The sequence below is a fragment of the Trachemys scripta genome, chromosome 8, assembly GCF_013100865.1.
Source record: "Trachemys scripta elegans isolate TJP31775 chromosome 8, CAS_Tse_1.0, whole genome shotgun sequence".
NCBI classification, from domain to species: Eukaryota; Metazoa; Chordata; order Testudines; family Emydidae; genus Trachemys; species Trachemys scripta.
In genome coordinates this window covers 38,159,211-38,180,087 of record NC_048305.1, presented here as the reverse complement: position 1 = coordinate 38,180,087, position 20,877 = coordinate 38,159,211, and the positions used below count along the sequence as shown (strand labels likewise).

General features: G+C 50.1%; 2 protein-coding genes across 5 annotated transcripts in view; one reads left to right on the top strand and one right to left on the bottom strand.

Annotated features, from left to right (window-relative positions):
* Positions 1-1,353, top strand: part of FCHSD1 (FCH and double SH3 domains 1) — a 30,202-nt gene extending 28,849 nt beyond the window's left edge. For both annotated transcript variants that reach the window (XM_034778660.1, XM_034778658.1), the window contains one exon: positions 341-1,353. In XM_034778660.1, the coding sequence (XP_034634551.1) occupies positions 341-406 (66 nt within the window). In that variant the 3' untranslated portion in view covers positions 407-1,353. The remainder of the gene's footprint in view (positions 1-340) is intronic.
* A 2-nt stretch (positions 1,354-1,355) lies between these two features.
* Positions 1,356-20,877, bottom strand: part of RELL2 (RELT like 2) — a 63,461-nt gene continuing 43,939 nt past the window's right edge. For all 3 annotated transcript variants that reach the window (XM_034778661.1, XM_034778663.1, XM_034778662.1), the window contains exons 7-8: positions 8,924-8,966; positions 1,356-2,785 (exon numbers count right to left, since the gene is read on the bottom strand). In XM_034778661.1, the coding sequence (XP_034634552.1) occupies positions 8,925-8,966 (42 nt within the window). In that variant the 3' untranslated portion in view covers positions 1,356-2,785; position 8,924. The remainder of the gene's footprint in view (positions 2,786-8,923; positions 8,967-20,877) is intronic.

Below are 20,877 nucleotides of genomic sequence, written 5' to 3'. Positions count from 1 at the left end.
TCCCCCAGCGAGTCCTTCCTTACCCCCTGCCTCTCCATTGTGGCTCCGCGGTTTGAGGGCCTGCAGCCGGGGATCTCTGCTGAATTTGGAACGTAAAGCACAGCCCTCCTGCGGGGACCACAGACATTGCTGTCCCTCAGCCTGGAAGCTGGGGAGGGCCCCCCCCGTAATTACGCCTTTGCCTGGCGCAGCTTCTCCTTTCTGAGGGGTGTATTCCTGCTCCCCATGTGCCCCATGCGTGGGGAGGGAGGGTGGGGAGATGGCATGGAGCAGGGACGCGTGGGTGCAGTGCAGGGGCCTTGGCCCCTTGTAATCAGTATCTCTCTTTCTCTCTCTGCAGCTGCGAGCACCACCTCCACCCCCTGCCAAAGCCCCAGAACCCGAGCCTGAACCCCGCATCAGCTGACGCTACCCAGCTGGGAGTGCAGTGTGTCACCCGAGCAAAACTGCTGCCACCGACTTTGCCACCCAGTGGGTGCACTGGCTTCCTACTGCTTCAGAGCCTTCCTACTCCTCCCTGGCCAGCAGCAGAAATCCGGGGACAGTCCCATGGCGGGGATGGGAGTGCTGGAGATCACCCCTAGTGCGGCAGAGAGCCTGATCAGCAGCCCAAGCTGCCTCTCTGCACCCCAATGGGCTGATCATTCTGGAGGAGTCCTGGGGGAGCGTAGTCCCAGGGGAGTTCAGAGCACTACCGAATACATGTTCCTCACTGCCCAGCGCTGAGGGGACTGGACAGTGGGTCCCCCATCCCAGGAGACCTGCAGCAGCGGGATGGAGAAGCACATCTGCAGCCACTTCCCCTCCAGGCAGCTGCCAGCAGGGTGCTCCCACCCCTAGGCTTGGAGTGGGAAACGCATCTGCCAGGAGGCTGGGGGCCTGTAGCCAGCGCTGTCTCCCTCCTCCTTTCACTGCCCACTTCCAACTGGCTCTCAGTTTTGCCAGACCCCCTGCCCCTGTCATGTGCTGAGCCAAGGGGCCCCTCCCAGCTGTGGGCATGTGAGGGTTAATCCTGCTCTTCCGGTGCGGGGTATCTAGCATCTCTTGCGCCCATCTCGCCCCTTCCTGGCTCACCTGCTGCTAGCTGGCATTTCTGCACATTCCCCTGAAAGTCACCGAGAGACTTGCCCTGTGCCCTGTCCCCAGAGCAGGACTGCAGGTGCGCATGGGGCAGGGCGGGAAGAACTGCACTAGGTGCCAGCGCACTGTGCCCCTCTTTTTGCTGGGCCCAGCAGCGGCTGCTTCTGCTGAACCGCTGTGTGTTCAGGCTGGTCCCTGGCTGCCTCGGCTGCCCTCGGCCTGTGCTGGGGATGGCCTGGTCACTGGGCCCCAATAAACAGATTTCATTCTGCACGTGTGCTCAGCAGCTTTAATGGTTTCAGCTTGTCTATTTGCAGTGGGGTTAAACACCAAAGCCAGCCCCCAGCAGCTGGGCCGCGCGCTGCTCTGGTCACCACTAGGCTTTAATACACACCAATGTAGCTACAGGGAAACTGCTTCCATCCTGCTCTGGCCACTTCTTCCTAGCTAGGCTGCAGAGGGCAGGCTGCTCATGCCCATCTGCTACAGGGCTGGGTGAAAGCCACTTCCACTTCCCCACGGTCTGTCCCAGGCCATGGGGCCACACAGCAGAGCTGGCCCAGGCAGCTCCTATCTGCTTGTTGGGCAGCAGCTGTGCAAGGCACTGCTCAGAACAGGAGATGGTGCAGTACCAGCTCTGCCAGTCCTTGGCTGGTAGTGGTCTGGGCAGTGCCCCCTGCCAGAGGTGGTGACTGACTGTCTCAGCTTGCTCTGGTGGGGCCATACGCAGACAGATCCTGCCTGAGCTGCACCAGATGCTGTGCTCTGCATGGCACTTAGCTCTCCAGGCAGGGGCTGGTGCAGACACACTGCTGCTGCCATGCTGGGCTTGGCTTGCTGGGGCTGCTCACAGCAGCTGGCGCTGGTCAGTGTGTGAATCCTTGCCCTGTGCTCGGCATGGGCTGCACTATCCCAGCTCTGGCCCCTTTGCACTCACTAGCTGTCTCAGAATGGCGATTCCTAGGGGGGCACCCGGCTCTGGGCTGCTGGAGACAACAAGGATTATGCTTGAAATGGCAGAAGCTAGGAGACGGCAGAGCAGTTCTTCCAGGGGGTGAGCTCCAAACTCAGCACCACGAATGACTCAGAAGCACTGGGCCCTGGGTCATCCCTTAGGAGGGCATTGCTGAAGCACCATGGCTGCGATGTGGAGCTGGGACTGGAGCCCAGTGTCTATGGCTCAGACTGTCCCTCAAGCTCCAGGGTGAAGCGCAGGGCTGAACCGCTCTAAGTGCCCCAGCTAGGCAGGCTCACAGAGCGGGCGTCCTACCCAGTTGGCTGGTGGAGCTGGGAAGATCTGTATAGCAGCAGGGTGCAGGTTGCGGAGCTGGGCCTGTCCAGCGCACCAACTCCAGGCTCATGGGGCTGGTGGTTTCCTACCAGTGCCAGTCTGGCTGGGGAAGTGGAGGGGTTCCCCAGAGGGCCAAATGTGGGGTGTCCCCAGGGCATGGGGCAGCCTGCACTCTGAGGGAGGGCTGATGGGGGGCTGGGAGCTCAGGTGACTATTGCCAATGGTTATGAGTCTGTTACCAAGTACAGTCATTTGTTTAATGAAGCAGCACATCCATGCGTCGCTCTGGCCATGCCAAGCGCAGTTTAGCTCTTCTGGGCCAGGGCTCGCCTCTACTGTCCCCGCTAGGGCCCTGCTGGCTCCTCGCGCTGAGCCCGCCTTGGGTTGGTTGTGTCTGCATGGAAGCAGAGAGAGCTGCGAGAGGAGAGAACGAAGAGAGACATATCAGGCGTTGGCTTCAGACAGGCCCCTCTCCTCCCCAGGGCTGCCAGCTTGGTGCTGCCATTGGCCCTTCAGAAGCTGGAGTCTCACGTGCTGCTGCTCTGGCTGGTGCTGGTTAAAGCTGGCACCTGAGAAATCCCTGGAGAGGCAGGACTGTCCTGGGCCATGTCTTGCCAGTCAGTAGGGAATTCTCAGGGTGCTCCAAGCTGTAAACCTGGATTCAATCCTCCTCCAAGCCTGGCCATCGCTCCCACCTATCCTGCTTCCTCTTGCTACTGGCACTGGGCCACCCATGCCAACCTTCATCTGGCTCTTGTCTTGCCCTTTGGGTGGCAGGGCCCCTGCTCTATCAGAGAGAACAGTGGTGAGCAAAGCTAGGCTAGTGTCTGGCCCCTGCTGACCCATATCAGGGTACTTCTCCCCCCAGGCAACACCCTTCAGGAATCTTGACTCTTTCCCAAGAAGGCCTAAAGCCAGCTGAGCCCTAGCCTTGCAAATCACACCAAGTTTCTGTAGGCCAGGACGTGGGGAGGAGGAATTCAATGTCCCCACCCCTTGTAGCTCTCCAGCCTACCTTTCTCAGTGCTGCAAACACCAGTACCTCTGCTGGCTCCACAGGCGCCCATGGGCAGGGTTGGGGGGAAGGCCTAAGGGCATGGCATGCACAGCAGAGTTAGGAATCTGTGGGCACACAGTGCCTGCAATAGGAGGAAATCTGTGGAGACAGGGATCTAGGAGAACAAGACCCCCACAAGGGAAGGGCCGGCAGGCACAGGGGCCCAGATCCTGAGGGTATTTATAGGGTTACCATACGTCCGGATTTTCCCGGACATGTCTGGCTTTTGGGGGCTCAAATCCCCGTCCGGGGGGAAATCCCCAAAAGCCGGGCATGTCTGGGAAAATCGGGAGGGAGGGAGGGCTCGGTGGTGCTCGGCCGGGGCCTCTTTGGCTGGGGTCGGCGCTGGTGCGGGGCCCGGCCCCGCTCCCGGCCGAGCACCACCGAGCCCTCCCTCCCTCCCGATTTTCCCGGACATGCCCGGCTTTTGGGGATTTCCCCCCGGACGGGGATTTGAGCCCCCAAAAGCCAGACATGTCCGGGAAAATCCGGACGTATGGTAACCCTACTTTAGGGCCTATAAAGCAGCGCGCAAGAGACCAGGGAGCTTTGCGAACAGGGGCTGCTAATAGGGAGTTTCGCAAGGGAGTTTGGAAGGGGAGCAGGAAGGGGGCGAGGTTCCCTTGCCGGTTCCATCTGTTTTCTCTTGATTCCCCTTAATACCTATAAAGCAACTACATTCTAACTTTTTGCTTAAACAACCCTTTCAGCTGACAGGGGGCTGCAGACGGGAGTTTGACAGAGGGAGGCTTACGATGGTTAGGAAGACCCGCAACACCTGTGCCAGCACTGCTACTGTCTCCTCCACCTGTGCCTGTAGCCAGACAGAGTGCCTAAGCATGGATGCCTCTACCCAGATCCTGGTGTGGTTTTGCAAAGACTGTAACTTGCAATTTCCACTTACTGATATCCAGGCTGGGGGGACCATCCAATGTGAGAGGTGCCTGCTGGTGGAATCTCTCAGGCAGCAGGTGGGAGAGCTACAGGAGGAGGTGGCTAGGTTGAGGAGCATCCGTATCCATGAGCAATTCCTCGACAGTGTCCATGTGGAGACAGCTGAGGTAGCTGTCCCAGTACACAGGACTGCTGATACACCACTGGTGGAGGAGGAGATGGCTCAGGGTGGACACTGGCAGCTGGTTACTTCTGGCAGCAGGCAGTGCTCCACCCTTGCTCCGAACCCTCCTGCCGTGGTTATAGGTAACCGTTATGCTCTTCTTGACACAGGAAAGAAGGAATCACTCCCTACAGTAAAGGAGGAGAAGCCTCGTACCCCTAAGGCTGGAAAGTCTGCTGCCACCACTGCGAATAGGAAACGTAGGGTAGTGGTGGTCGGAGACTCTCTGCTGAGGGGGACGGAGGCGCCCATCTGTCGCCCTGACATTTCATCTCGGGAGGTATGCTGCCTGCCGGGGGCCCGTATCCGAGACGTTACGGAGGCATTGTCGAGGATTATCCAGCCCTCTGACTACTACCCCATGCTACTCATCCATGTGGGCACAAATGATACTGCGCGGTGTGACACTGAGCGGATCAAGAGTGACTACAGGGCTCTGGGAGTACGGGTGAAGGAGTTTGGAGCGCAGGTGGTATTCTCTTCAATTCTTCCTGTCAAAGGTAGGGGCCCGGGCAGAGACAGATGCATCATGGAGGTGAATGCCTGGCTGCGAAGATGGTGTCGCCAGGAGGGCTTTGGCTTCCTAGACCACGGGATGCTATTCGAGGAAGGACTGCTAGGCAGAGATGGCGTTCACCTTTCGAGGAGAGGAAAGACCCTATTCGGACACAGACTGGCTAACCTAGTGAGGAGGGCTTTAAACTAGGTTCGACGGGGACAGGTGAGCAAAGCCCACAGGTAAGTGGGGAACATGGAGACCGGGGAGATGGGTCGGAAACGAGAGGGAGTGTGGGCTATATTGGCAGAGAGAAAGGAGAGTCAGGACAAAACTGGGAGGAAAGATCAAACCAGTATCTTAGATGCCTATATACAAATGCGAGAAGTATGGGGAATAAGCAGGAAGAACTGGAAGTGCTAATAAATAAATACAACTATGACATTGTTGGCATCACTGAAACTTGGTGGGATAATACACATGATTGGAATGTTGGTGTGGATGGGTACAGCTTGCTCAGGAAGGATAGACAGGGGAAAAAGGGAGGAGGTGTTGCCTTATATATTAAAAATGTACACACTTGGACTGAGGTAGAGATGGACATAGGAGATGGAAGTGTTGAGAGTCTCTGGGTTAGGCTAAAAGGGGCAAAAAACAAGGGAGATGTCATGCTAGGAGTCTACTACAGGCCACCTAACCAGGTGGAAGAGGTGGATGAGGCTTTTTTCAAGCAACTAACAAAATCATCCAAAGCCCAAGATTTGGTGGTGATGGGGGACTTCAACTATCCGGATATATGTTGGGAAAATAACACAGCGGGGCACAGACTATCCAACAAATTCTTGGACTGCATTGGAGACAACTTTTTATTTCAGAAGGTTGAAAAAGCTACTAGGGGGGAAGCTGTTCTAGACTTGATTTTAACAAATAGGGAGGAACTCGTTGAGAATGTGAAAGTAGAAGGCAGCCTGGGTGAAAGTGATCATGAAATCATAGAGTTTGCAATTCTAAGGAAGGGTAGAAGGGAGAACAGCAAAATAGAGACAATGGATTTCAGGAAGGCAGATTTTGGGAAGCTCAGAGAGCTGATAGGTAAGGTCCCATGGGAATCAAGACTGAGGGGAAAAACAACTGAGGAGAGTTGGCAGTTTTTCAAAGGGACACTATTAAGGGCCCAAAAGCAAGCTATTCCGCTGGTTAGGAAAGATAGAAAATGTGGCAAAAGACCACCTTGGCTTAACCACGAGATCTTGCACGATCTAAAAAATAAAAAGGAGTCATATAAAAAATGGAAACTAGGACAGATTACAAAGGATGAATATAGGCAAACAACACAGGAATGCAGGGGCAAGATTAGAAAGGCAAAGGCACAAAATGAGCTCAAACTAGCTACGGGAATAAAAGGAAACAAGAAGACTTTTTATCAATACATTAGAAGCAAGAGGAAGACCAAAGACAGGGTAGGCCCACTGCTTAGTGAAGAGGGAGAAACAGTAACAGGAAACTTGGAAATGGCAGAGATGCTTAATGACTTCTTTGTTTCGGTCTTCACCGAGAAGTCTGAAGGAATGCCTAACATAGTGAATGCTAATGGGAAGGGGGTAGGTTTAGCGGATAAAATAAAAAAAGAACAAGTTAAAAATCACTTAGAAAAGTTAGATGCCTGCAAGTCACCCGGGCCTGATGAAATGCATCCTAGAATACTCAAGGAGCTAATAGAGGAGGTATCTGAGCCTCTAGCTATTATCTTTGGAAAGTCATGGGAGACGGGAGAGATTCCAGAAGACTGGAAAAGGGCAAATATAGTGCCCATCTATAAAAAGGGAAATAAAAACAACCCAGGTAACTACAGACCAGTTAGTTTAACTTCTGTGCCAGGGAAGATAATGGAGCAAGTAATTAAGGAAATCATCTGCAAACACTTGGAAGGTGGTAAGGTGATAGGGAACAGCCAGCATGGATTTGTGAAGAACAAATCATGTCAAACCAATCTGATAGCTTTCTTTGATAGGATAACGAGCCTTGTGGATAAGGGTGAAGCGGTGGATGTGGTATACCTAGACTTTAGTAAGGCATTTGATACGGTCTCGCATGATATTCTTATCGATAAACTAGGCAAATACAAATTAGATGGGGCTACTATAAGGTGGGTGCATAACTGGCTGGATAACCGTACTCAGAGAGTTGTTATTAATGGTTCCCAATCCTGCTGGAAAGGCGTAACGAGTGGGGTACCGCAGGGGTCTGTTTTGGGACCGGCTCTGTTCAATATCTTCATCAACGACTTAGATATTGGCATAGAAAGTACGCTTATTAAGTTTGCGGATGATACCAAACTGGGAGGGATTGCAACTACTTTGGAGGACAGGGTCATAATTCAAAATGATCTGGACAAATTGGAGAAATGGTCTGAGTTAAACAGGATGAAGTTTAACAAAGACAAATGCAAAGTGCTCCACTTAGGAAGGAAAAATCAATTTCACACATACAGAATGGGAAAAGACTGTCTAGGAAGGAGTACGGCAGAAAGGGATCTAGGGGTTATAGTGGACCACAAGCTAAATATGAGTCAACAGTGTGATGCTGTTGCAAAAAAAGCAAACATGATTCTGGGATGCATTAACAGGTGTGTTGTGAGCAAGACACGAGAAGTCATTCTTCCGCTCTACTCTGCTCTGGTTAGGCCTCAGCTGGAGTATTGTGTCCAGTTCTGGGCGCCGCATTTTAAAAAAGATGTGGAGAAATTGGAAAGGGTCCAAAGAAGAGCAACAAGAATGATTAAAGGTCTTGAGAACATGACCTATGAAGGAAGGCTGAAAGAACTGGGTTTGTTTAGTTTGGAAAAGAGAAGACTGAGAGGGGACATGATAGCAGTTTTCAGGTATCTAAAAGGGTGTCATGAGGAGGAGGGAGAGAACTTATTCACCTTAGCCTCTAAGGATAGAACCAGAAACAATGGGTTTAAACTGCAGCAAGGGAGGTCTAGGTTGGACGTTAGGAAAAAGTTCCTAACTGTCAGGGTGGTTAAACACTGGAACAAATTGCCTAGGGAGGTTGTGGAATCTCCGTCTCTGGAGATATTTAAGAGTAGGTTAGATAAAAGTCTATCAGGGATGGTCTAGACAGTATTTGGTCCTGCCATGCGGGCAGGGGACTGGACTCGATGACCTCTCGAGGTCCCTTCCAGTCCTATAATCTATGAATCTATGCAGCCTACTGCTGGCACCTCGCCTGCATCCAACCTGCACTGAGCCTCTGGCTCTATAGTACGCAGCTCTGATGGCTTTCAGCCAGAGGGATCCCAGGAACTTTGGTTATGGCTTCCTCCTGTCCAACACTTCACTTGCCACTGAACTGCAGCTGCTTCTGGAATGGCATACAGCAGCCTCACACGGGCATGGAGAATGTTGTGTCTGGCTGAAAATGTAGTGGCAGGTCTAGAGAAACAGAGTGTAACTACACAAGCTGGAATTGGGCCAGGAAGCTGCGGCTGATTTTCCTACTCCTAAGAAAAGTATAAGGAGATCTTTAACCACCACACGAGCATTACACCACCCCACTTCAGCTACCTGAGGGCACTGGGGTTCAGTGCTGCCTGAGGGAGGTGTGTGCCTACTGCGTCAGCAATTCCATTTCTTGCCGCACCCGGGAATTCCTTGGAGCTCTCTTACGCAGGTGTTTGCAAGGCCAGCGCCTGCTCAGATGTGACAGTAGCGAGACTCACAACCTGAGATAGTGTGGCTGCCCGTCAGAGTTATATCCTGCCTCATTGACACATGTCCATACATAAACATGTGCACACACACATGGACACATGCGCATGGACATACACACATACTCTGCTCTGGTCCCTGCTGCCAGTAGCTAGAAGGTGGTACTTACGTCACACAGTCACTTCTGGGTCCTGCGCTGCAGAGTTCTGCTCCTGAGGGAAAGGCAGACAGAAACATGAGAGACAAGACCAGAATGCATTTTGTAGATCATGCTACACAAAGGAGATGGGGACTGCTGCAGGTTAGGATGGGGGACACTGGCAGAGGTGTGCAGAGGCCCCCTTGCAATGAACAAGCTGTGTCAAGAGTCAGGTGCAGTGGTGGCACTCCGTGAGGACTGGTGCAATAAATTTGCCTGCCAATAGAGGGTCCTGTGGCACCTTTAAGACTAACAGAAGTATTGGGAGCATAAGCTTTCGTGGGTAAGAACCTCACTCTGAAGAAGTCTGTTGCTTTTTACAGATTCATACTAACACGGCTACCCCTCTGATACTTGCCCACCAATGTACATGTAAGCAGGGTCTGAATGAATGCTTCCGTGACAGCTAGGTGGGAGGGAAAGAGACTTTGGTGTGTTTCTGTAAATACAGTTTGCTCCTGCTCTGTTTACGTATTCAGCAGAATACAGTGGTGTCAAACTGGTGTTGGGTACAAATCACCTTAGTACTGAATGCATAGGTAGTGAAATATGCTTACCAATGTTGTAATTGTTGTAGGAATACAGGAAAGCAGGACTGTGCTTAATCTGTCCCAAAGGGGGGGGGCACCCTCACTTGAAAGAACCTTGTGAAGGCAGGGGTTCGAATGTCAGAGGCTTGTGAAAGTAGAGGGGTAGAATCCTGGCATTGTGGCCAGGAGGTTGTATAATGTCCTTTCTGGTGATTTTTTTACCAGACTGGTTTAATCTGTTTTTTACCACTGTTCAAAGTTTGGGGCTAAATAGGCTTCATTAGGAGCCTCTTTTGTGATTTTAATTGGTCAATTAGAAGTGAAACCAGTTGTCTAGGTCTGTATTTCTGCTCTGGTTGCTAAGAGCTGAAAATCATTGAGAGACTGATGTGCAGAGGTCACAACAGAGAGGCAGAAGGTGACTGACAGTGAGCTAGTGAATGGGTCAGAGCAAAAAGTCATGATGAGTGGCCAGCAGGGCCATGGTGGAGAGGCACAATGAGAGTGGTGAGCAGAACAAGATGCCTCTTCCGCCCCCCCAGTGTGGAAGCTGAACTCTGCAGATGCACCTCTGAGCTCTGGCTCTGCACTGACCAAGGGCAGCAACTGTGAGTAGGGTGCAGAGAAGGGTCAGGCATGAAAGGGACTTTTGTGTTGTTGGGTAGAAACACTGCCCCATCTCCAGTGATTTTAGCTCTTAGCAGGCAGGACAGAAATGCAGTCCTCCACAACTGGTTTCAGCTCTGATTGAGTAATTAAAATAACAAAAGAGGCTCCTAATGAAGCCTATTTAGCTCCAGTCTTTGAACAGTGGGGAAGAACAGGTTAAGCTAATCTAGAGTGAACCCCCCAGGGAGGAGGTTATGCAGCCTCCTGGCTAGGATACCAGGATTCCTGTCCCCCACCCCTTTTATTTTCACAGGGCTCTAAGGCCTGGTCCACACTAACCCCCCACTTCAAACTAAGGTACGCAAATTCAGCTACATTAATAAGGTAGCTGAAGTCAAAGTACCTTAGTTCGAACTTACTGCGGGTCCAGACGCGGCAGGCAGGCTCCCCCGTCGATGCCGTGTACTCCTCTCGCCGAGCTGGAGTACCGGTGTCAACGGCAAGTACTTCCGGGATCGATCCGCAATCAATTTATCACATCTAGACAAGATGCAATAAATCAATCCCAGAAGATCAATTGCTTACCATCGGACTCGGAGGTAAGTGTAGACCTACCCTGACATTCAAGCCTCTGCTTTCATGAGGTTCTTACAACTGAGGGTGCCCCCCCTTCCCCCATTTGGGACAGGTTAAGCACAGTCCTGCTTTCCTGTATTCCTACAACAATTACAACATTGGAAACCATATTTCACTACCCCTGCATTCAGTACTAAGGTGATTTGTACCCAACATCAGTTTGACACCACTGTATTCTGCTGAATATGTAAGCGGAGCAGGAGCAAACTGTATTTACATAAACACACCCAAGTCTCTCCCCCTCCCCTCCCAGCTAGCTGTCAGGGAAACATTCATTCAGACCCTGCTTACATACAAGCTCACCTGTGACCAGTGAGTGAAAGTGTGTAAAGCGTCACACTACCTATTATCAGAGGGGTAGCCATGTTAGTCTGGATCCACAAAAACAGCGAGGAGTCCAGTGGCACCTTAAAGACAAACAGATTTATTTGGGTATAAGCTTTTGTGGGTAAAACCCCACTTCTTCAGATGCAACTAACCTATCACAATCACTGTTGTTGGGAAAAAGACGCAAACGTGAGACATAAAAAAACTAAATAAGTCCAAACAAAATGTCCTCCTAGCACTAGGGCTGTACAAGGGTCAGGCCTGGTGAACAAGCGAAGCATGCGACCAGAAATCAATAAACCAAAATTGGTGTCTTGGCAATTAGACCGAATTGGTGAACAAAATATTGAGGGGATGGGCTATTCCTCCCACTCCTCCTCTTTGGGGGGGTCTCACAAGAAAGGCTGTTTGTGGGGGGGAAAGGCAGAAGAAGCTGTCTGACAACAACTGCTGGTTGTGAAGAAGGAAAGGTGCGAGCTTTATCCTCATGGCTGTCACCCCTCACCCCCCCACACACACCATCTCCTGGAAGCCTGGAATCAACCCTAACACTGCTGGGCCTTTGTCCTGCCTAGATTGGGCCAATAAGAGGGACCAAGATGACATCATCCACCCACACATCCTTTTCCTTCCCCACTTTCATGGGTGGCAGGTGACCCGCCCCCCCTTCATGGAGGCTAGCCCTGTGGCCCCTCCCCTTCCACACAAGACCTCCCTCCCCATGGCCGGAGTCCTGAGACACCCTCCCCCCACAACTTCCGTGGCCAGAGAAGCCCCGGGACAGCCAGAACCCTGAGCCCCTTCACTCCCGTCAGAGTCCCGGGCCAGCCCCAGCCAGCCGACCAACCCAAGCCCCAGCTCGAGCAGCCCCAGCAGACGGGCCGGCCTGGGGCCAGTGGGCCCGGGGCTGGAGCAGCCCCAGCCCAGCATCCTGCAGCAGCAGCTACAGCCAGGAAAAGCAGAGCCTTCCCTGGCCTATTATACCCACCGCCAATGCGCACCTTATTTCTTCACTTTCCTCTCTCTCTCTCCTTTTGCCTTCTGTTTAATCAAAGTCTGCCTTACTCAGCCAAGCCTGTATATTTTGCAATGATGCTGAGAGGCTGTGACCAGAAAGAAGCAGCTCAAAGCAATGCCCTAAACAGCCTGATACTGGTACAAGTTTGGCAGGTCTTAGAGGTGCTGATCATGGCCTGTGTTTTTCCAGCAGTAAGATTGCAAGTGAAAGTAAACTCCAGAGCCAGAAACTGCATTTTTCTGTCTTTGCTGGTCTTGTCTCTCCCCTTTTGTGTGTGTTTGTGTGACAGAATACACTCCTGTGTTCACACACGAAGGTACTAGGCTTTGTACAAGGTATGCCTTATATCCTTTGAAAACTCATAATTTGCCAGTCATTACAGTCCTGGTAAAATATGTGTGGCAACACTGTATGAGAAGTTACAAAATTCCCCTGTGTGATGTTATGAACACATGTTCCAAACCACACAGCTCTGCGCAAATGGAAGCTGGCAAACAGCGCTGTCCTAAACAAAGGAATGTGTGCTCTACTTAATTTGCATGTAAGCAGTAAACAGAGTCATCAAGCAGGGAGGGGAAACAAAGGAAGTACAAACAGGTGAAAAAAACAGCAGGGAACATCCTTCCACATGGACTCTGGCTCCTGGTTCTCAGCTGGAAATGTTTTGCAAGAGGGGAACTGAAGCTATAAAAAGGAGGGAAAAACACCTCAAGGCACCTGTGACGTTATTGATATAATCTGGGACCATATAGAACATGGTTGCAACCAAAGTCCTGTAGTGGCACCAAATCTTGTATAAGGGGGGGTCAAATGAGGTGTCTAAGACAAGGTTATGGTTTGCTGGTTATGATTATGCTGTCTATATGTGTGTATCAATTTTGTAGTTAAAGTTATGAATATTGGCTCTATACTGTCTGTATTTCAAACTTATGCTCTGCTTCTTGGAAACTTCCCAGACAAGTTGGTGTTAGCTCTGCCTAGCCTGCTTGATGGCCCATTAAGGACCATCAGCTATACAATTGACCCATTGAGAGAAGGCAAATATGCCTTGCAACTCAGCAAAGTATGCAGGAACTGGCCCATGTGACTCCAGACTCCATTTTGCTGTAATTTTCCACAGTAAGGACAAAGAGATGTTCTTACACCTGGAAAAGACTATAAAAAGGCTGAGGCCTCTCCTCCATCTTGTCTTCAATCCTGCTTCTTACCTCTGGAGGGACATTGCTACAAACTGAAGCTCTAAACAAAGGACTGAGGACCCATCCCAGTTGGGGATGTACTCCAGAGACTTGAGTTAAACCTGAAGTTTATTCTCTCACTGCTACAAGCCTGAACCAAAAACTTTGCCATTACTGTATGTAATTGATTCCATTTAACCGATTCTAACTCTCATCTATATCTTTTTCCTTTTATGAATAAACCTTTAGATTTTAGATTCTAAAGGATTGGCAACAGCGTGATTTGTGGGTAAGATCTGATTTGTATATTGACCTGGGTCTGGGGCTTGGTCCTATGGGATCAAAAGAACCTTTTTTCTTTTATTGGCGTATTGGTTTTCATAACCATTTGTCCCCATAACGAGTGGCACTGGTGGTGATACTGGGAAACTGGAGTGTCTAAGGGAATTGCTTGTGTGACTTGTGGTTAGCCAGTAGGGTGAGACTAAAGTCCTCTTAGTCTGGCTGGTTTGGTTTGCCTTAGAGGTGGAAAAACCCCAGCCTAGCGCTGTAACTGCCCTGTTTTAAGCGATTTGTCCTGAATTGGCACTCTCAGTTGGGTCCTGCCAGAACCACATTGTTACATTGGCGTAGATACCACACACTACAAACTGGAGGCCAATGTTAAGTGCATTGTCACTTGTTCATCCTGAAGCTGAACAGTGGTTCCGAACAAGACCAGCAAATGCTCACTATCTTTCTGCAAGAAACTCAGCTGACTGGCTAGAAGCATGTGGTGCAACAGTGAAAGATTCAACAGTTGAAAAAGTGAAGAATTCTCTCACCACATTCAAAAAATTTGCATATATGGCTGATTAATGCACCGATGCAAATGGGCAAGTATTAAGTCATTGTGTACGTTATCTTGATGTCAGTGGTAGGCCAATAGATGCAGCCGATGTGTCTTCTATAACATGAACATCTAGAAATGCATCTGTGACAGCTCACATCTTAGAAGAGTTAAATGCTTGTCAACTGGACCCCAGACAGATGGCTGCTTGTGCATTTGATGGAGCTGCAAACTTCTCTGGAAGACATGGTGGAGTACAAGCGTTGCTCAGAGAAAAGTGTAACCCTAATCTCTCCTATACACACTGCAGAGGTCATCTACTCCAACTAGTACGAGCTGCAGACTCTTCAAAAGACATTTAAAAAGCTATACATTTAAAGTTTTCATTATATTCTTTTTTCAGCAAGAGTCCAAAAAGACTGAATATCTTGGAAAACATAGAAGCTACACTGGGACTGAAGTTCAAATTAGTCCAACCTGGGAAAACCCTCTGGCTTTCTCATGAGCGATCCTTGGCTGTGTCTTAAAATTACTCCAGCCGTTATTACTGGCTTTGGAAAGTATCTACCAAGATGGGATGGATCTAAGTAGTGAGGCTGGTGGATTACGTTTGCTACTACGTTCAGAGAAGACTATTGCCATTCTCTCTCTCGTAAGTCTACTGTTGAAACCACTTGGGTCATTAAACAATGCCATCCAGGCATCTACTACAACAGTAGTAGATCTTGGTCCAGTAATAGAAGCTACATTTGGATCAATCAGAGAGCTATCCATTGAAAAAGTACTGGAAGAAGCAAAGACTTCAGTCCAGAAGTTGACTAATGAAGGCATTTATATTGAATTCTTAAGTGAGGAGGACAAGAAGTGTTTGTTAAGACAACTGAAAAAGTACACAGACTTGATTCTTAAAAATCTACAACAGCGACTTCTAGATTCTACTCAACCTCTATGTAGCTTTTACAGATCCCTGTCCTATAAAACACTGACAGTTGAGTGGAATGAAGCCCTACCAGCAATGGGGCTGCCATGTGCTCAGGACAGAATAGAGAATTTGAACACAGAGTGGAATATCATATGACGAATGAATGAAGATTTGACTTCAACTTCTTTTTTATCATCACTAGTGGCTCGACCCGATCTTTGTGCTATATTTCCTGGGATGAAAGAAGTAGGAATTCATCTCTTGCTACTCCCAGTCACAACAGCTACAGATGAGCATTCTTTTTCATCATTGAATAGAATTTGTGTTCTGAAAGAAGTCGCCTTCTGCCTGATCATTTGAATGAACTGATGAGCGTATCAATCAAAGGAATGGAAGTACCGGACACACGAGAAGCCACCAAAGATGAACGCACTGCATTCAAGAAGTTCATTAACAGAGTTGTGCAATATTATAACAAGAAACCAAGAAGGATGTAGATGTAGTGCTTCATAGAAGGCTTGAGTAGCCAACTTTAATTTGTGTGATGATTTTAAAACATGAGATTTTAAAACATGAGTTAAATCTAATAAAATGGTCATGAAGCATTTTTCAGTTTTTACTGTGGTGCCATACAGCCCACCTTCACCCTCACGGTCTCACCCCTCATCGGCCCTGACCCCACCCTCTGAAAATTAGAAAAACCCCACCACCACCATTTCAATTCCTGGGGAAAACACTGTCCAGCCCATCTCCATTAACTTTTTCTTGTCCCCCCAAAAGCTGCATTTTCTGCCCTCGCTGTTCTCGTCTCTCCCCTTTGGTGTGTGTTTGGCTTGTTTTGTTTTCTAGAAAGCAAGATCAGGCTTTAACAACAGCTCCGCTAACTTCTCTTTTCCCCGAAAAGCCAGTTATTACCATCTCTGATACCATCTAAGAGACTCCAACAAAGGGCTTTTCCTTCTAAATACTCTCCAGCTAAAGGGAAGGGACCCAGGAATGTGGTTACACTGACAGCCTGACTTAATACTCCACATTTCAAATGCTTGAACTGTTTTTCCTCCTTTGCTGTATCTTCAATAACACGCTGTTTAATGGGGTGTTGCCATGGTACGAAGCACGCTAGGGTCTCTGGCTAGCAAACCCTGACCCTTGTTTAACCCTGTTTAGTGCTGAACAGTGACTGGGTCAAATTAACACCTCTAACTCTTTGGGCCCATGAATTAACATGAGCACTGCCCTAGTTGCGGGGGCTATCGGTTGCAATGAGGAACACTGGAAAAGCTGGGGGAGGGGGCAGGCCTGGAATAACAAATGAACAATAGAGCTTTAACCTTCCCAATAACCTTTCATCAGGAAATCTCACAGTGTTTACCAAACAGCATCTAATTAATCCTCCCAGCACACTGGTGAGGTAGGTAAGGGACTGCGGAGTCACAGCAGCGCCTTCACCATCTGGTTGGAGAGAGCTTCTAGGCTTGACTCAAGCTCTGGCTCCTTCTCAGTGTCCCTGGGGCCTGAGGTTGTGGGCGCTTATCCACAGCAAAGCATAAGGGGAATGTGACACAAGGGTGAGAACCATGTGATTGAAAACTCTCGCCAGGCATTGAACAGCCATTCAGATATGGGCACCCCCTATTTGAAAACTGGTTTGAGCTAACATTGGCAAACTCATCTCACACGCCCTGGGGGGCTTAGCACAGAGGTCAAGCTGAATAGATTCATCCAATGCCTAATCTGTACAGGGCCATATTCCCCTCTCTGCAGGAAATGCTGCATGTTTGCTCCCATGGATTTTCCTTTGCTCTTCCCTGAGGTCTGCGGGCGCTCCAGGCCATCTGCACAGCAGCACTGTGCCTCTGTGTTGTTTCCCGCCTCCCTGGCATCTCCTGCCGGAGCCCCTGCACCCAGCATTCCCCTAAGAGGGCAGGGTTCACACAAGACTGTGGGACAGTGGGTGAGATAAAGCTGATGTAGTCAGCAATAATCTCCCTGCTAGAGGCATTGGGGTGCAAAAAGCACCCCCCACGCCCCAGAACCATGCTCAACCCTACCTCTGGGGTCCCCCTAAAGAGGCACCTGTGGAGTCTAAAGAGGGGAAATGATGCAGGGGAGTGGGCACTCCCCCCTTCTATGTCCCTTGGAGGTATGATCCTTAGTTATTTCCCCATGAGAAGATCAGCTTTGTAGACAATGAGCTGGTTGGTTGCTGCTGGATGGCATCACAGCTCAGTAGTACCTCCAAGGAAGGTAAAAGCCCCCCCCCCCCCGACTTTACAAGACCCTCAGCCTTCATCCTGCAGAGCTGGTACACTCTGTGTGTGCAGCTAGGAAGCTTACAAAGTCTGCAGACCATTTACCTGGTGCCAATCACCATGGACCCATGACAGCTCTCTCAAGGATCAAAGGCCAACAGCTGCCCTGGGGGGAGGGATAACTCAGTGGTTTGAGCATTGGCCTGCTAAACCGAGGGTTGTGAGTTCAATCTTTAAGGGGGCCAGTGAGGGATCTGGGGCAAAAATCTGTCTGGGGATTGGTCCTGCTTTGAGCAGCAGGTTGGATTACATGACCTCCTGAGGTCCCTTCCAACCCTGATATTCTATTATTCTGTGAAGGTATTAACCTGCATTATAGGTCTCAGAATTCAAATAGCTCTTCAGCAAGGTCAGTCATTAAATTTGAAGACAGAAATATCAGGGAAATCATTAAGGCTGAAACTTTCAAAGGGGCCTAAGTGAGTTAGGTGCCCAGTTCTTGCTGACTTGCCTTAGGAAGGACTAAAGCCAACATTGTACAAGCCCCTCCTTTCTACAGTCTTAATTATAGTGGCCACTTTTGTTTGCTCTATAATGTAAAAATCCTTGATTCCCAGTATCTTTCATTTCAACAGCCAACCAGACATTGTGAACCTTGAGGAGAAAGATGTTCAGGTTTAGGTAGCTGTAGCAGTTTGCAGACAGAATGAAAATCTAAGAGCTGGGCACGTTAGGCCTCCTTTTAAAATCCCAGATTCCCCAAAGGCATTTAGGCTCCTAACTTCCACTGACAGCGAAGGAAGCTAGAAGCCAAAATACCTTTGGGGATCTGGCCCTAAGTTACTACACCTGATTGGAGTCCTCCCCAGTATTCCAGGGCATGGAAGGAAAGCTCTAGCCCCAAGTCCCTCACACCTGAGCCTTTCTAGCTCAGAAATCCTTGCACAGCAAATGTCTAGCCCAGGGGTCCCCAACGCGTTGCCCGTGGGCACCAGTGCACCCGCTGGGGCATCTAAATGTGCCCGCGTACTGGCCGGCGGACGAGCATCCGCTGAAATGCCGCCGAATTTCGGCAGCATTTCGGCGGCAACGCCTCTGGATAACGCCAACTTGTTGGCGGCATTTCAGCGGATGCTCGTCCACCACCACGGTCCTCCGTGGCTCGTCGTCTGGCACTCGCCAGACAAAAAAGGTTGGGGACCACTGGTCTAGCCAGTGTGCTTGTGTGTGGAAAGCTGTCTATGAAAGGCTGTTTGTAGACACTGTTCTAGGCATTACAACAAAACTTTGGGTATAGAAGCCCTTTGCACAGAAACATTTCACCATGGAAATCTAGCAGGTAGGACAATTCCTCACAAACCAATTGCTCTGAGAGGGACTAATAGCCCCTGTGCTTGCAGCACATGAGGAAGGAAGCAGAGTCTTGTTGCTGCCACCCCTGGAAGCGAAAAGGAGCCACTGTCTCCTCCTACGGTCTCTCCCCAGGGAGTGACGTCACTAGTGCTTCTGTTTCCTTAAGTCTCCCAACTAGCGAAACAGAGCCTTATTGCTGCCATGTCCCAGATCTCCTGGGAGGTGACAAGCAGCCCCCACTAATTCTGCTTCAATGCCTTCCTGGGTTTGATACAGGGGGAAATTCCCTACAAGTTGTCTGTATTCCTCACTATGCATTTTCCAGGACAGTTACTGCTTTAAAACAGTGTCAGAAAGAACCACACACAACTCTGGGAAATGTCTAGAATCTAAATCAACTCAAACATAAAATCAGGAAATTCCGAGACAAAAACCCTTGTTGAGTCAGTAAGACAGTGGACAAGGCTGACAAGAAAAAAGGCAAAACTAGAAAACCAAACATGAAATTCACAAAAATAACTGAATTCAAGGCTGGGGTTAGTTCATTAGTTGACCTTTGGTCCTGCCCATCACCAGCCAGTAGGGACACCAGGATGTTGCAGACAATGCTGACTGACTAGCAAGAACAATGTCTGTGGTTACGTGGGTTCTTTCCCCCTCTCTGAGGAAGATCTCACAGCCCAGGGCAGTGAGCGGGCTCCATGGACACATGCAGTTAGTGTGAGCAGCGTAGAGGCCAGAGCGGGGCTGTCTCTGCATGCAGGTGTGAGGCTGAGGAGCCCTCCCTTCATTCAGCCCTGCTCAGAGGTCAGCTGCAATGTGTCTCAGGAGCACAGCCATGCTAGCAGCACCGCTAGCTCAGGGTGATACATGCTGCATTTGCTAAAGAGAGGTGGAGCTGCCATGTCAGCCAGCATTTCTCCCGGCACACCCCTGCAATGGGGCACGTCCTGTTCTTCTCCCACACTAAAATGGGGCTGTGCCTACAGGCACAAGGCAGTTCTACAGGAGGTGGGTGCCCGTAGATCCCCACCTGCATTTGACAGGTGGGGCCGGGAATCAGATGGGTTTTCTGCTACTTCCAGCCTGCATAAGAAAAGCACCAGAGATGGGGTGATGTTAAGTTGTTGGGCTCCTAGGGGACAGTAGGGGAAGGAGGGTGATGTCTGAAGAGAAACTCTGATTCTTACACTGCAGTTGGAAGCAGAATTGTGGGAGAGTGAGGCTGTCTGTGCCCTTTGTGTGCATCCAAGAGGTAAGATTCAGGTCCCTTAGGCCTACCAAGGGAGGTGGGTAGAGGCCAAATCTGGCCAGGAGTGGCTGGGCCCAGCTCCCCAGAGATATATAAGCATTGAAATCAGTGGACGCTATGAGCCTAAATATCTTTGCGGAGCTGGGCTGTGGCCACTGACTAGATGTGTGAGAAGACCGCAGCATTGGGAGGGCTCTCCTGGAAACCAAAGCGCAGTAAAGGGGGTCCCAGGCAGATGTAGACAGCGGGTGGGGATATGCAGGCAGCATTAAGGAAGGAACCAAGATTTCCCATGGAGGGACCAAGACTAGCCAGCCCGGGCAGATCATCATGCTGAATCTGGGTTGGTAGTAGGCAGCTAATCCTGCCTGTGATTTCCAGATCCCAGGTACCTGCAGCACAGAGAGGAGGGGTCGGGTGTGTGCATGTTCCTGGGCACCCAGAGGATACAGACTCAAGCGAGCGCTGCAGAAAGAGGAAGAAAGAGGCTGCTGCCCCGCTGCTCATTACAGGGAGCTCTGCCCATCCAGCTCCCCTGCAGACATTGCAGCTCCAGCAGTGGCCAGTCTCTCACCCTCTCTCAAGGTTCAGGCTGTGCCTCTAGAACAGGGGTAGGCAACCTTTCAGAAGTGGTGTGCCGAGTCTTCATTTATTCACTTTAATTTAAGGTTTCACGTGCCGGTAATACATGTTAACATTTTTTAGAAGGTGTCTCTCTCTAAGTCTATATTATATAACTAAACTATTGTTGTATGTAAAGTAAACAAGGTTTTCAAAATGTTTAAGAAGCTTCATTTAAAATTAAATTAAAATGCTGATCTTACACCGCCAGCCTGCTCAGCCCGCTTCCAGCCTGGGGTTCTGTTCACCTAGCCTGCAGCGGGCTGAGCAGGGCCTGTGGCTGGGACGCCGGCTGGCAGGGGCCGGCAGCTGGGACCCCAGACCTGGGGCAGGGTTCAGGGGTCAGGGCAGAGGGTGCAGGGCAGAAGGCTGGGTGTGTGGGGGGGCGGGTTTCAGA